Raw genomic sequence first — 16,542 nt, forward strand, 5'->3', positions numbered from 1 at the left:
CTTTTTTCCTCTTTCCCGACGGCATCTGCCAACTCTCTCCCTCGTTCCCTCCCTCCATCTATCTATCTTTTGCCCTCGTTATCTTTCTCTTTCTCCTGGTTGCACCAACGGCTGCAACGCATGCACGCGTGCAAACGACGTCGGCAGCACGCGTCGTACGTGCCACGCAAACGCAACCCCTATACACGCGCTCTCTGCGTTTTTCTCTCCCTCTCTCTCATTCCTTTAACACAATCAACCTGTCCGTACGCCATAACGATCTCGTTGCAACGCGCGCGCGAAAGTAGGAAGGGAAAAAGCAGATGCGAGAGAGTGCGCCGATCCTGCACGTTCGCATCGGCGCGACGGCCGACGCGCGTTGCGCGCACGCGAGAGAAAGAACGGACGGAGAAAAAGCACGTTTCCCCCTTTTCGTTAATTGCGCGCACCAAGCGAGGCAGAAATCAAAGTCGTTACGAGCGAGAACGGCCGCCGCAGTCGCCGACGCCGCCGACCTGTTGCAAATGCAACGCGACCGGCGACGCGTGCAACGTCTCCCTCGACTACTCGACTACACGACGCACGCACTTCCCATACATATCGCACGCGCATCGAAATTACATCGCAAGGATGACCGGCCGATTATTCGAGCTGTAAACGCCGCACGCAAACGTATTTTAAACCTGCCTACATATTTCAAACTTCATATCGCGAAATCTCTGATGAAATTTCTACCATTTTTAAACCTCCGACGGAAAAGGCCGGGTGCAACCCTTGTGTCTTTCTGTCTTTGTAAATAAGGGTACAATAATCTATTGCGCTTTTTTTTACCACTGCACCCTCGGAAAGGATTTCTGTTACCGAGACAAAAAATATTGACGCATTTATATTTCTCACAATCTCATTTAGCATAAAAATAAGACAATGTCAAAATGAAATCAATAATTCTTACTTGTTACTCGAAAAACGAAAAATCGGGCCTAAAAATGCACCATCCCACTTGAACGATACCCGTACAGCGACTTTCAAGACAAAACCTGACTAATCATTCGACATAACGTAACATCGCCGCTTTTGCAATAGCGATTTCGATGTACGACACGATACGACCTTCAGAAACCGAACAGGTTTTCTGTCTCGCGAAACGACTTCCGTGCAAATTAGTCGGTCGGTTATGCGAGACGAGAGCAGGACTGTGCGACTTTGTTTTCCGCGCGAGATAGCATCGCGACGTGTATTACAAAGGACGGCGACTCCGACTTTGTCCACGCGTTAACTCGGAGATCTCTCGCGTGTATGGTTTTCTCGCGATCTTCGCACGCGAATTCCGCGTGTTTCTTTAGCTTATTGTTAGTCTCGGCGTTCCGGCGTTTGTTGGAAATGATTTAGATAATACCGTCCGATTGGCATCCGCGACTGGCTAAGTGGACAAACGAAAGTACCTACACTGAAAGACCGGCTAAGGCAAAAATAACTAATATTAAAATTAACTTAGTAATTTAATTGGCCAAAATAAAAATGTTGCCATATAAATAGGAGGGGCATCTACATTGTTTTGCGTTGCAACATTCACTAAGTTTGCTGCACAAAACGCACACAGTTGTCTCCACTACTTATCTTATCAATATGAGTATGACAACCACAGATATAGCTGTCCCAAATGTTACTATTTATTGGGGTTGTGCCAACCCTGATTAGACATGTGGTATCCATATCGGTCTCTCCGTGTACTCTCTAAAAGTCAATCAGTGGATTATCACTGAAAACAGTGACGATTCATTAGTCGACCTTTAGAGAGTGCTATTTTTTTCCGCGCTCACGCTGCCTCGTTTTTACGTCTAATTTCGGCAATTAAAAATGTATCCGTTTTATTAGATCAGAAACGTGTATCCTCGGCCGATTGCGAAACAACGCGTGCCCGTTTTATATAATAAATTACTGCAAAACCGTTTATACTTGCTGAAAAGTTGGTGTTACTAATGATCGAAGAAAACCTTGCAAGCTGTCCTCTCGATTGTATAACGCGGAGATATTTAACGAATGTGGACACGCGGAGAAGAATGCGTACAAAAGGCGTATAATCGCTATTGCGCAGGCGACACGTATAGTCGATTCGCTTTTTGTGACCGTATGTTTTGTAATTTATATATCGCCGCCGGTGCGACGTTATATAGAACACCCTGTTATCTATCACCACACGGTCGTCAACATTTCTTACTTCCCACATCGAAACGTTTATGCTAATCGGAGGTACCGGCAAAAAGTTCCCCGGCACGCCTCTCCTAAGTTAATCGCGAGACGTCGTCGCCGAGCGTCGTATCGACGCGCGTGTCATCTCCCGTGAAGCTTAATAAATTATCGCGTATAATTCGACAATGATTTATCCCTTGGAACGTTGGACCTATCCCACGCACATACGAGTATACGTTGTTCCATGCTATTATTAAACATGCAAGGTGTCTCGCCACCATACTATATATTAGCCGTGGTAGAAAGCTCGATGAACTTTCTCTCGATAAAACTTTTGCCGAGCATTAAAAGATTTTTTATTACGCTTCCGTTGATAACCGAGACACGTACAACCTTGTTATTCGGTTACGCCGGAAGCTTTTGCCGAAACTTTGGAAATGATTGGAGAAAGTCGTAGGAATAATAAAGATAAAGTGATCTGCAATGTAGTGAAGACTTACCGGCCATGTGAACTCGAACGGGAACCTGATGGGGTTGGTAAAGCTCGGCAGGGCGACGTTCGCGGTGAAATTAATCCTGTTCTCGCCGAGAACGGGTGTCACGACGTCACCATACGTGCACGACGACGTCGTGTCGATCTTCACCTGGTACTGCTTCAGGCAGACCCGAAACCTCGTCTTGCAGACCCCCGAGCACTCGCCTGTCTTGGACGCGCTGCCGGAACAGCACTTGCCCAGGCTGTCCTTGCCGAACTCGTTCACGAAGGACTTTAGCCTCAACTCGAACACCCCCGAGGCGTTCACCTGTAACACACGTGCGTTTAATTCCTCGAGATGGCACACGCGAATCTGTGTTCGTTTCCGCTTGTCGAAATTGATGACAAGCTGGAGTCTCGAACACTATGTTTAAAATTGTAGAAATGTTAAGATTGTCAATCGTCAATTTCAAACCGGGATTTGCTCGTCTATTTACGTTAGATAAAAATTGTACTAAGACTGTGCATTAAACATTGAAAATTGTACAGACTCACGCGAAGAATCAACGAGCGTTTTTCGAGGAGAGTCGAATGCGTCGGGGACGCACTCGGAGTCTTTTTAATAGTTGCAACGCGTGCAACCGTAAAATGTTTTTAATAATGCTGGATCTGGTCCACAGTTGGCGACGAGTCGTCACGGGGCACGCGAAAAAAAAAAACTCTGTATCAAACGAAGCCCTCTCTCTCTCTCTATCCGCGAGACGGGGGACGTCGTCTCGTGCCCCATGATGTGAAACGCCGCAGGAGCACGTGTGCGCGCACGTTTTTGCGAACGCGTGTCACGCACATCTCCCAGGAGGAGAGAAACGAGCCACGATGCGACAAAAAACCGCGCATCCTCTCTCGCTCGTTCGTATCGCGCGAGAACGAATCCCGAGAGGCATACCGTTCGCCATTATAATCGAATTGCGAAAATACGCTACGATTTACCGCAGATTCGACGATTCTGCTTTTTGTCCGCGTCGAATAAAGCCGAGCTCGGTTTGGTTCACCGTGTATCCCCGTGTCCTTAGCGATCGGTGACTTTTCAAGCGTTCGAAACGACTCGTTGTTACGATCTTAAGTTAATATTACATTCGTCGTGCGACTAATTTTTCAAGCGCGTTGATTGCCTGTTGAATAGAAAATTTTTAGATGCTCCAGAATTTTACTATCCCGTAGCCAATCAACGCGCTTAAAAAAAAATCGGAATTAATTGTATGTAAATAAGACGATGATAACGAGATACGTCGCACACATAGAAACACATCTTTCTAATATTTATGTCGAACCAGAGGTTATTTTGCCGAGTGAGGAAACAACACAGTTCGCAAAGTGAAAATTTTTCCTCGCTACTTGACGAACTCGCCAAGAGCGCTATTATTAAAACCGACGGATACTCCTTTTTGAAACGTGTGGATGCAAACCGGCTGCAAAAAGAGGCCGGCCGACCGAAGCTCGTAAATGCATCAACGCTCTAGTTGGCTCGCGAAGCGCTGCTTAACGAAATTACCGAGTGGAGACCCCGGCTCGAAGCGCAAAGCGAAAAACGGCGAGTCGATTAGCGCGTTTTTCGGTCACGTAAAAATTGTCGGCGATTAACTAGCGCAATCAGCGCGCTATCAAATCGCGGCCTTCCGCAGTTAAAAACTGCACGTGGTACCCAGATTTCAGTTGCAAAATATGGACAGCTGACACTTAGCTGTGATAAATAACCAATATTTCGCTACTGTGCCTATTATATATTTGCCGTGGCTTAAAAATTTATAGTTATGGCGGCAAAATATTTTTAACAAATCACGATTAGCTACGGTAGCGAAAATTTTCTTATCGGTGTGTAAAAAGGGGCGCGATAAAGGGATAAATGGAAGAAGCTCGTTAGCCAAGGTTTAACGATTCCCTCGATACATCGATATCGTCGTGTAAACAGTGCCAACGTCAGATACGCGTCTCTCATTTTTCCCGGCCGTCGCGACGCCGAGAATACCGCGTCCGCAGACACGGCGGTCGGTGTGTGCGACGCGTGTGTGTACACGAGCGCGCGCGCGCACACGAATGCGCTTCGCTTCCGAACGGAGCTTCCCACGAGATATTGTATAGCCGAGAGCGAACGGTAAGTTGTTCGGTGATGTCCGAACGACGAGCGCTCGGCATTAGATTTCCTTTATCGAACTCCCCGTGGTCTCGCGATCGCGTATCTCGCGCGCATCGATTACGCACTCCATTAGCGACCACGTGATGTAAGCGGTACGGCCATGGTGTAAAGATGCAAGGTGAAACGTTGCGCATGTAACCAATTTTTCAAGCAAATTGTTTATTGGTTCTTCCCGCATTCAACCGCAGTGATTTGCAGTTTGAAGGTTGGGGCGAATTTCTGATTGGTCAATTGAAAAACATGTTGCTGAAAAGAAGTTAAGTGTTACAACTATTTTGCCTCCACGAATTGTTTATTTGAACAAAATTTTATGGTCGAGATGACAAATTCGTCCATCCCATCGCGTCTTAAATAATTGTGTTTGTTGCGTCCACTAAGTCGTTCAGTCCAATATTATAGAAGGATTCTGCGCGTGTTCACTCAAGCAAATTTGTGTGTCGATTTAACCAGATTTTCCAACTAAATTTTTTCGTTGTATCAATTGAAAGATTTGTTTGCCCATAACCAAAGAAGAAATTCAGACGAGTCAACAAAATTTTGGGTCTCTCAGTGCGCGCATCCACCAGATTGCTTCACCTTGCATCTTTACACCATGGGTACGGCCGTGCGCGCCGCCAAGTGATTCAAATCAGCTGACGTGCCGAGATACACGGATAGCATTTATCGGTAGGTGGAGGAGTAAAAAAAGTGCCCCGTATATTCCACGTTCGACGTTGTGTAGTCGCGATCGACAAAGATCCCGTCCGGCTTGAAAAAAAGAAAGATACTCTACGCGATCTCGTGAGATAAAAATAGACGCTCGCGGATACGGACTGTATCGCGAGGCGACCGAACGACTCGCGCGGCAATCGGCTATTTTTAAAGCGAAAGAATGAATAATACATTAACATTTGTACATACGATTTACCTCGCGTTGAGCGCAAAGTACGCGGCTACCTGATCTCCGGCTCTATTTACTCAAACACAAACGTCGGGCGGGTTCGGTGTCGGACAAGCGCCCTCGGCGATAACAACGGGTTGCCAATCATTATCGCGCGCATGGGCACCGCTCAAAGCGGGACGCTCCATGCGATTGTACTCGTCGCGATCTGTCCCGTTAGGGTCTCGCGTCTCGCGAAAGTAAACGATTAAACGAGCACGCGTATACCTCGCGCACCTCGGCGCGCGCGCTGCCCTCGCGATGAGGAATCTCATTTTTGGCGCGCTGGAAAGTTATTCTGGGAACGGAGAATGGCCGCCACGCGTATTTACGGATACACACGGCACCGACGGTGCGTTTCGTCACACACAAAACGATTTTCGCCGCCCGTACCACCCTTCAGACGCCTTTGAGGCGTGTCTCTCTCTCTCTCTCTGCCTCTCCCTCGGGAGGTCGCGATCGCAACACCGCGCCGGGCAACAAAGGACTCTGCTCGCGCCAACAAATCGGCAGGATTCTCGCCGAGATCTTCCACGAAGATCGAGAATAAGCGATCGAGGGACGTGTTCGAGATCATCGCTAGGCGCAAACGTGGGGGAGAGAGGAGAAACGAATATAGAGCGAGAGGAAGAGCGAGTAGCGGGGCTAGACACTTCTAAAAGAGTGTATCCAGATTTAGAGTTGGGTGCACCGCCGAATACGCCGTTAGGGGCTCGTTCGGATAGTAAGCGGCAACTCTTGGAACGAAAGAAACTTTTAGAACCTTCCTTCGCACGAGTATCGCGAGAGGACGATGCATTCGACGACCGCGGGACGAGACAATAAACTGTCAACTTGAAACGAAAAAAAAAAGAGAGAACAATCGATCGCTAGGAACAAATCGACGTTAGTCACAAATCAAAGCGCGTGTTGTGTCGTCGGTCAAGCTCGGCCGCGGAAATTGGCGATTAAAAGCACAGTCGGCTTTGCGTACTTCGCTGTATCAAAGCCGTAAGCGACGCCGAGAGATAAGCGCGAAGGTAGTTGTTCACTCGGCTCGGCAAACACGAAGGCTCGTGGTAGACGGGAAGAACGCACGAGAAATGGGGGGGGAGGGGAAAGCCGGGGGAGACATCTCTCCCAGGAAGAATTCCCTCGGAATCCGTGCGGAGAGAAGAAACCGAGAGAAGAAACGGGCCGTATAATACGCGAAATGCATTGCTCGTCGCATTCGGAATCGGTCGTTTGAGAGAGGCGATGTAACATGAAGGGGGGGGGGGGAGGAAAAAAGAAAACCTGAAATTGCGAAGCACCGGGGAAAGAAAGCGAGAGAAAAAAAAGAAAGTCGGTTCTCGATTCCGCGTCTGTCGGAGACCCCGTCGATAGGACGCTCGGCAAGTACGAGAGACGCACGATCGCGGATAATTTGTGACTAAATAAACCGAGCGACTCGACGCTTTATTTTCACGCGGGAAAAAGGCCCCGGGAGTCGAGAGAAACGTTTCTCGCTCGACCGATTCATTCGTTGGATTATCCCCGTGTGCCGCGCTTCTCGACTCGAATCGATCCTTCGATCCGCGGCGACCAGAGAGAGAGAGAGCGAGCTGTCACTCGCCGTCAACGGAGTTGGTGGCTCAAGGTCAAGCGTTGGGGAATAAAAATTGGACGAGGTCAGAGGTCGCGAGGGCTCTCGCCGCGTCGCTCTTAAGCTCGTATCGGACTTACGGATTGAGATTCAGATTGGATTGAAATTTCACCAGAGTAAAATTTACTACTCTCAAGTTGACTTTTACTTTAATTGGTCAGATTTCAACCCTAATCTCAATCTCAATCCGTGGTCTGACACGGGCTTAAGGCCCGGTTTCACCAACGTCGTTTAGCTTCGAGCCTGGCTCGATTCCGTTCCCCGTCTCTTTCCGACTGTTACTTTGGGAGGAGGCAAACGCGAATTGAACCACAGGATCAAAGTTGAGCGGCGGTTTGGTGAAACCGGGGCCTCAGGCGCCGGGACCAGCGCCGCGCGGAGTCGCAATTGCGCGAGTGCGCGGTCGTTATGAAACGCGAGAACAGATTACGTCGCGTCTCGCGGCGCCGTCCCTTTTCCCGCGTGTATTAACAATGCCCGATCCCGTCCGGCCGTTTCCACGAGCTCTCGGCGTATACCTGCATACACCACTCTCGCCGTACGTGTTTGGATGCCGAGGCGTCGTCGTGCCAAACTCATTCATCGAATCGCGATGCCCCAAGGTCGGCAACTACGAGCGCCGACACAAGTTTGATAAACCCCTCCCCGATGTATCTACGACTAATTACGACAACACGTGACGACTACTCTGCCCCGTACGTACACTAGAGCGTAATTCCGAGGAACGCGCGTACTCGCGTCATTTCCGCGCCGTGTTTTACGGTAACCACCGCCGCGACGGGGCACCGGGGTACCGGACGAACCTTCGAGCCTGGGTTCTCACCGAACGTCGCGCTTCGACCGGTGAGAAACCGAGCCCGAGCGAGGTCGACGGAAACGGGACGCGGAAGAGGAAGAGAAGAAGGGGGAGGACTTACCGCTCGAGGCGTCGGCAGGAGAACGACGGCGGCCGTCCACACGAGCATCGTGGTCCACATGTTGACGCGTCCGCGTATCCCTCGGTGTTTACACGCCGCCGGGCGCTTCCCCGGAAGGCGGCGGAGGCGCGGACGTGAGCGGCAATCCGCGCGCGCTCCCTGCCTCGTGTCGTCGAGCGTCCTCCCGTCGGCGTTACCTGCGTCTCGCCGCGGCACCGCGGGGCTGCTGCTGCATAGCCACGAACCGCGTGCCGCCGTCGCCGCGCCGCGTCGCGTCGCGTCGCGCCGCGCCGCGCCGCGCCGGGCCCCGGGCGAGTCGACCGGGAAATCAAGCGGAGAGTGTGGCGTACTCGCGCCGCGCGCGAGACCGCGGGTTCGATTCAACTTAAGCCTTTAACCACTGTGCACTCCGCGCGCGTACGCGCCCGATACCATCTATCCGAGCGCCGGCATGTATCTACGTACGAACGTAAGCGGGGTTTGATGTCGCACGCGCAGCTTTTCACTTTTTTACACACTTGCCGTTGACACACTTTATTCCAGTATATCCGTGGGACGACGGAGACTCGCCGATGCTCGCGTCCGCGTAGGGTAACCCGAGGATCCTTCTCTCTCTCTCTCTCTATTTCTCTCTTTCTTTCTCTCTCTCTCTCTCTCTCTCTTGCTCTCGCTGCCCCTTTGTCTCACGCGAGTCACGAGTGAACCCGTCGCGCGATCATAGGCAACGGGGTAGCATCGACGGACGCCGGAACGACAAACTGCGACGCTCTCGTCCTCGCCTACCGTCGCAGCAACGACGAGTCACGCACTGATCGGCCGTCGCCGCGCCGCGCGAGGAATACTCCCTCGGTTCGCTCGGCCGTCGGCGGCAGAGCCGTAACGGAGAAGGGCGCCGCCGAGCGGGGAGGGGGTCCGGTGTGGTGGGGGGGCAGCCGCCGCCGCCGCCGCCGCCACCGCCGTCGTCGCCGCCGCCGCGCCGCGCCGCTAGAGGTGGAGCCAAGGATGCCCGGCGCTGCTCGTGTGCGACGAGCCGAGGATGAACGAGAGAGAGAGTCAACGCGCCGGTCTCCTTCTCCGCGCGCCGGTCGTGCCGCCCGGCTGGGGTAGGGGGAGAAAAGGGCCGCGGCGGCCGGACGAGGCGCGAAGAGTCCGCAGACGCGAAGATGCCGTCGTCCCGCCGAGGTAGCGAGGTTCAGCCGGGGTGCACCGCGCGCGCGATGCATGCGGTCACCGTCCTCGTCCGTCCTCTTCGCTCCGTTCGCGCCACTGACCACCGGCCGCACTAACGCCACACCGCGGCACTCGAGGCAACCACCGGTAACCGCGGAGGCAACTGTATCGGCGCGGGCTCCACGACAGATGGCGATCTCTCTCGATTTCCCTCCCCGGGGAGAAAGTCCCCCGCTCTCTCGCTCTCTTTCTTTCTCACACCCTCGTAAAACTACCTCCCTCGCTCGCGACAGCGCGATAATATATATATATGTATATGCGTTTTCCTTGACACGCGTGCGCCCTGGAGCAACGGTGCTGTCGTGTGCGTGTGTGTGCGCGCGGGGGTGAGCGATGAGTGGTCCCGCGCGCGCGCGCGCGTGCTCGTTACGGAGTGCAGCCCTCGACTGGAGGTAGCAAGGCCGGGTGCACCCCTACTTATAATTGTGGTCCCGCCGCTTCCCCCCCGGCCCAGCGGGCGGGAGGGGTTGTGCCCGCGACCGACCGAATCAGAAGGGTGGTGGGTAGCGGCTGCGCCGGTGGCGCGCTGCACGGGCCTGGGCCCGGGGGGCGCGCGGGGTCCGCTCGGGCATGGGGGGGAGCGCGGCAGCGGGCGTCCAAGCCGAGCCGCTTCGGGGGGGGGGGGAAAGGGGGCGACGCGAGAAGGCAGCTGCAGGCCGGCTGCACGCGCCCACCCCCACCACCGCGCGCGCGTAGCCCCTGTGTACGACACCCTAGCCACTCGTGCGGACTTCTTGCCTGCCTGCCTGCCTGCCCGCCTGCCTGCCAGCTCGCTCCCTCGTTTAGCCGCCTGCTAGCGGACACCTCGGGGCGCCTGCCCCCTGCCTGCACCCCCCTTCCCGCTTTCCCGCGCCCTAGCCCCCACGTCCGCGCGGTGGTACAGCTCGCGATCGTCCCTGTCGCTCCTCTGCCCCTCCGCCGCGAACGCCGCGATAATTCGTACCCCATCTACGAAACTGCCGGCACGCGCCGTGTGCCACCACCTCGCGCGTGACGTCATACCCTTCTTTTTAAGCGTGTTACGTTTCTTACTCGCTCGCGCGCGCGCGCGCGCGCGCGCGCGAGTCCACGTACGTGCGTAGCGCGTGTCTGGCGCGTAGAGTCGCGGATCATTCGTTCGCGATACGGCGAACGCCGAGGGGCGGTCGCGAGAGATCGCTTCGTTTACCCGAGTAATGCGTCTCGCGTGATGGACGATTGTGATGAATGAATGTACGGGCAGGGTTGGCGGGAAATTGCCGCCGCGCGCTTCTCCGGGATTAATTGCAGCATTGTCGGTAGAATAATGGGGCGTTTACGTACAAATTCATTTTCTTAGCTGTACAGATACAAATCGGCATCGTAAATGAGCAAGTGAGGAATCGAACGGAGCACCCGTGTCATTTACGTACAAGCGGGACGAGTGTATAATGAACCAATTGAGAAATTGAGCGTACCGCAACGCGTATCCAAATTGCCGGTGCAATTATGCCGCGCGTGTTATCTGGCTGCACCTGCATTATCGAAACGCATAGTGTCTCGCAGAAATATCGAAACCTAATTTGCCAGCTCGATATTTCGCTTACAACTGTTAATTGTCCATTTATATCGATAAAGTTAGCTTCGGTTTGCTAATGTTAAACTCCAGTGAATGAAGTGAAATCATTGAGGAACTGTGCGCATCGTTACTAGAAATCAAATACGAGTTATACTTTTTTTTTTTCGTGGACAAGTTTGAACTCCGTGGCACGAACTGCACGAAATAACCGACTTTCAACGAAATTCGCGTGGTGGCCCCCTAATCTGGATATTTGCCAACTGCCCTAATTCAAGGGTTCACCTTCCTAATACCGTGTAACATTCGGCACGCACCGCGGCAGCGATTGCGCGTCATCTGCGCCTCCTCCTTTCCACTCTTCGACTAGAGCGCGTCCGCGTCCCGATTCGTGAATACGTTTTTGCACTCACGTGCGAAAAAGTTGGAAAGTAATTTTATCATCTCCGTCCACTATTTCGCCACGTCGCTAGAAAATAATTGCAAATCTAATGACAATCTTTGGTACGTTAAGCTTCAGTTACGTTACTTAATAAGTTGACGAAGGGAGAGTTTGCTTATAGTCACCAGTCATGATTAAAATTTAAAACGGGAAATTTGTATAATACAACGTATTAAACAAATAAAGAAATATGCCAGTCGGGTTGACTATAAGTTTCTCCCTCTAATTTTCAATAAGCTGAGTTAAACGAAGAATTCCTTCTTGTTCTCGATCGGTATCCTCGTCGATTAAGGCTTGTTTACAGTCAATTCTTATAATTAAGAATCGTCTTAAATATCTCTTGAAATATAAATTAAAATGCACCCGTACACTTGCCCTGCTATTTCTTTAACGCTTCTGTAGCGAGCTGACGCTACCCAAAAGTCTCTGACGTCATTCGTTGCAGAACCGATGGGGCACGGTGAATCCCCATTTCTCCCCCCTCCCTCTCTGTCTGCCTCTGTCTTGGCCGAAGGGCGCGTATTATGCGGCATACGCGCATCGGTGCTATACGGGGTGACAGATTATTATGGCGCGCATACTGCTCCCCGGCTGCAGGCATTGTGTCGTGGATATAATAGCCTGGACCTGTCTCGGCCACGCATCCACGTCCCTCATTGTTAGTTGGTGCAGAATCGACCCTCCGGCTCACCCTTATCTCACCTCTATCCGAATTTCGCAGGCCCGCGTACCCTGCCAAGTGCTGCGCAGCCGTCGGAGCTAATAAATCCGCGCCGCTATTAAGAAGACTACCTTCGACGTTTGTGATGACCTCGTCGAGACAGGCTCATGTGCCTATTAAGATTGATCAGAGACGCTGGATTTTTACCAATTACGTAAAACAATAGTCGCGTGAGTTTCTCTCGCGATGAAAAATCACGACGGGTTCAAGTTAAATTTAAGTAATTACATCGTATGAAAATCTACCATGTTATAAAAACGAATTGAAGATAAGGAAGGACGTGGAGCAACGGGGAGTGAAACGAGGGAACAAAGCCACACCGTCATGGGTCGGTGTAAAATCGGAAACAGTGAAAAAAATCACAGTCATATAATCAGGTAAACAACGTGGTGATAAGTTGTCGGTACGCAGAAAGAAGCCTTTGTCATTTACGTTGTGCACCGGGGGAAGGCATGGGAGTGAAGGAGAGTAGAGACACCGCTGCGGTGTCCGTAGCTGTTACAGTGTACTTCCGGTCACGAGGTGGTTCAACAGGTCAGACCAACGGGGGAGCCAGATGAAACCACTTCCGGCCCCGGTCGGCCCCCATGCCCCCGTTTTTCTTCCTTATTTCACTCCACGTGGCTAGCGTCTTTCTTCCCTGTCGCGCCCACCTTGCTTCTCGACGCCTACAGATGCTCAAATCGATAAAGTATCGATATTATTTATCGGACAGACAACAGGAGCACATCGACTACGATGCGCTGGAACGTTATGTTATCTTTTGTGATCGAAACTTTGTAATCGAAAGTAAATGAAATCGCTTTCAATTTTATCTCGTGCAATATTTACAAGACTATGGCGTGTACAGGAAAATGTCGATAACAGAAAGTAGTTTGTACAGAAGCAACATTATTTATATCTTCTTTCAATATGTACCCAAAAGAGAGGAAGCAATAGAGAGAGAAAGAGAGAGAGAGAGAGAGACTCACACAAGATACACACATGTACCATCCACGCATTCGTGTACTTACTCGCGGTTGAGTATGTTTTTCGCTCGTAGCACATGTATATAACACAGGCGAATCCATCACTTGGCCCCCTCCGTACTTCCTCCGACCATCGCTCTTTCATTCATACACAATGTCAGCACGCATAAACGCGCAAAAGTTACGTGCAGCCGAGACCGCAACGCGGTCGGCAGCACATGCACTCGTTGCCGTCGCCGTTTGCTCTGGTATGCGTGCACTTTCTCGCAAGAACCAAAAGCACTCAATGAACTACCGTCGGGAATTGCGGATTGTATTTCCGCCGACTATATCCCGCGGGAACGAGAGATTTACTGGGGTTGCACGCGGAGTGATGCCACTCGGTAATTTCCATGTTTCGAGCATTCCGTGTGACGCACACCTCGTGTATCACGATGGACTTTACAACTCGTCACACGCTGTGTATCAAGCCGAAATAAATGCTTTCATTGTATCAACAAGACAAGTGTATGATAGAATGTTATTTGGTTAAACCAAACAGAATTTCTAGTTATCACGATAGGGCTCGATATTTTTTTAGGTTCAGAGTAAATGAAGGTTTACAATTTAGAAATACTAGACATGACAGAACGCGCGCTTTGCGCGCGCTGTTTGTGGTCGAACATTGTGTATTTTTAAGAATTTGTACACACGCGAAGAGAGAGAGAGAGAGAGAGAGAGAGAGAGAGAGAGAGAGAGAGAGAGAGAGAGAAGTAATTATATGAGCAACGTCACTTTAAAATAAAAAGTAATATGTCACTCACTGATGCGAGTCGCAACAGCAAAGTTGTACATCGCTAACTATATATGTTAAACTGTAACCATACAAAAATGTGTACGATTATTATAGACTAATTATGCAAAATCCAAACTATTGTATTAAACATACTTTATATTTTATATTTAAAAAAATGGGTATTTATTAAAACAATTATATAGAATACTGAAAGCCTTCCTTTTAAATATGAACACACAAAATTTTATATGTATGGTTTTGTCTCTAACACTTATTCGAATGCTCGTTGGAATCATTTGAATAAATAAAATAAAAGCACAGAACAGATGATTCATTTTGCACAAGTAGCAAATAACAAAAATGTAAGACACTTACCTTACGATTTCTCTGTCGATCGCGTGAAATTTCGGACACTCCCGTACGCGATGTAAAATACCATAAAATGCAGTAAGCGACGTTCTTTACTTCCTGCTCGTTCGAATTGCAAAGAACGACAGAGCGAATTACGCCGTGAACGCCGAAGTCGCACAAATTTCTCTCCCCGAAAATGGAACAGATTACACGAAATCGATAGATAGTTAAAAGCGCGGTGCGTAAAAGAGATGTAACCGCGACAACGTACCACGGTTTACATTCATGTTTTAGATGAGTTGGTCTCGTAAAATATCTATATATATACGTTGATAAAGAGCCGTCGCTTCAACATGCAATTCATTTCTCATTACAAGTTTTAGAATCTTAATAATTAATCGAGTAACGTTACTTGTCACTCACAAAGGTGTACAAATCAATAGCGTTTTATCCCTACATTCTTCGCGATCGAGTCTTGGAAACCGGTAACGTAAAAATAATATCACGCACGGAACAACTCTCGCTGCTGCCTGCCGGCTCGACGTTCGGCGAGCGAGTGATAAGTACGGAATTTTCCATTACGTAGATGGGCCATCGAATTCTCAACGTTTTTTTGTTGTTTTTCACTCGGCGCGGTGAGGTATGATGTTTTTGCGTGCCATCGTGTACCTGAAGGTCGCCGCAGTATCATTCGCTCGCCGAACGTCGAGCCGGCAAGCAGCAGCGAGAGTTGTTCCTACTAGATTAATTATTAAGTTTCTACAACTTGTAATGAGAAACGAATTGCGCGTTGAGGCGACGGCTCTTTATTAACGTGTATATGGATATTTTACGAAACTAACTCATCTAAAATACGAAAGTAAACCGTGGTACGTTGTCGCGGTTACATCTCGTTTACGCACCGCGCTTTTAACTATCTATCGATTTCGTGTAATCTGTTCCATTTTCGGGAAGAGAGAGATATTTGTGCGACTTCGGCGTTCGCGCTGTAATTCGCTCTGTCGTTCTTCGCAACTCGAACGGGCAGGAAGTAAAGAACGTCGCTTACTGCATTTCACGGTATTTTACATCGCGTACGGGAGTGTCCGAAATTTCGCGCGATCGATTTTCGCGAGTGAGTGTGTGAGTGTAAGTGCAACAAGAAAATCTGAGAGAAGGAACAGGCTTAGGCGGCATCGGGCAACGGCAAAGAAATCGTAAGGTAAGTGTCTTACATTTTTGTTATTTGCTAATTGTGCAAAATAAAGCATCTGTTCTGTGCTTTTATTTTATTTATTCAAATGATTCGAACGTGGATTCGAGTAAGTGTTAGAGACAAAACCATACGTATAAAATTTTGTGAGTTCATATTTAAAAGGAAGATTTTCAGTATTCTATATAATTGTTTTAATAAATACCTATTTTCAAAAATATTAAATATAAAGTATATTTAATACAATAGTCTGGATTTTGCATAATTAGTCTATAATAATCGTATACATTTTTGTACTGTTACAGTTTAACATGTATAGTTAGCGATGTACAACTTTGCTGTTGCGAACCGTATCAGTAAGTGACAAATTACTTTTTATTTTAAATTGACGTTGCGCATACAATTACTTCTTTGCGTGTATACAAATTCTTAAAAATATACAATGCTTGACCACAAACTGCGCGCGCTTCGCGCGCGTTTTATCGTTTCTAGTATTTGAAATTAACAATGTCAAACGTTTCGAACAACTCATGTGGTTCTTTTCAATGACGATCGAAAGTGAAAAAGGTGAAAAAAACCTATCGTATCAATTTTTCAGTTTCGATTGTCATTGAAAAGGACCACATGAGTTGGTCGAAACGTTTGACATTGTTAATTTCAAATAAATAATATAAATTTGTTATATTCGCACCTAATATAGAGGAACGTTTGCAAATTTCGCAAAATATCTCGACTGCGAGACTTAATTCGCGGTATCTTTTCCTCGCAGTATTTGACGGCGTGGTACGAGCTTGGAGAAGGATCGTGGTAAACGCTTAATTACCTCCATTTGTTACGCGAAATATGGTAATTCGCGAATATTATCGAGTTTGATCTCGGGCCGATGGCGACAGTTGCTTCACTCGTGGCTGTCCATAGAGATATGCAGCTGAACCACCGAGGATCAGGTCGGTCGATCTTAATCGATATACGAGCATCATAAATTTTATGCGGCGATTATGCTAATCAATATTCCCTGACTCATGTGCCGT

General features: G+C 49.4%; 1 protein-coding gene across 1 annotated transcript in view; it reads right to left on the reverse strand.

The window, feature by feature from the left end:
• LOC105563731 (neurogenic locus protein delta) overlaps nucleotides 1-9,186 on the reverse strand; it is a 44,499-nt gene extending 35,313 nt beyond the window's left edge. The window contains exons 1-2 of the mRNA XM_012015591.1: nucleotides 8,299-9,186; nucleotides 2,670-2,972 (exon numbers count right to left, since the gene is read on the reverse strand). Of these exons, the coding sequence (XP_011870981.1) occupies nucleotides 2,670-2,972; nucleotides 8,299-8,358 (363 nt within the window). The 5' untranslated portion in view covers nucleotides 8,359-9,186. The remainder of the gene's footprint in view (nucleotides 1-2,669; nucleotides 2,973-8,298) is intronic.
• Nucleotides 9,187-16,542: the final 7,356 nt, after the last annotated feature.

Source organism: Vollenhovia emeryi, unplaced genomic scaffold, assembly GCF_000949405.1.
Source record: "Vollenhovia emeryi isolate VEMERY1.0 unplaced genomic scaffold, V.emery_V1.0 DF939172.1, whole genome shotgun sequence".
Classification (NCBI taxonomy): Eukaryota; Metazoa; Arthropoda; class Insecta; order Hymenoptera; family Formicidae; genus Vollenhovia; species Vollenhovia emeryi.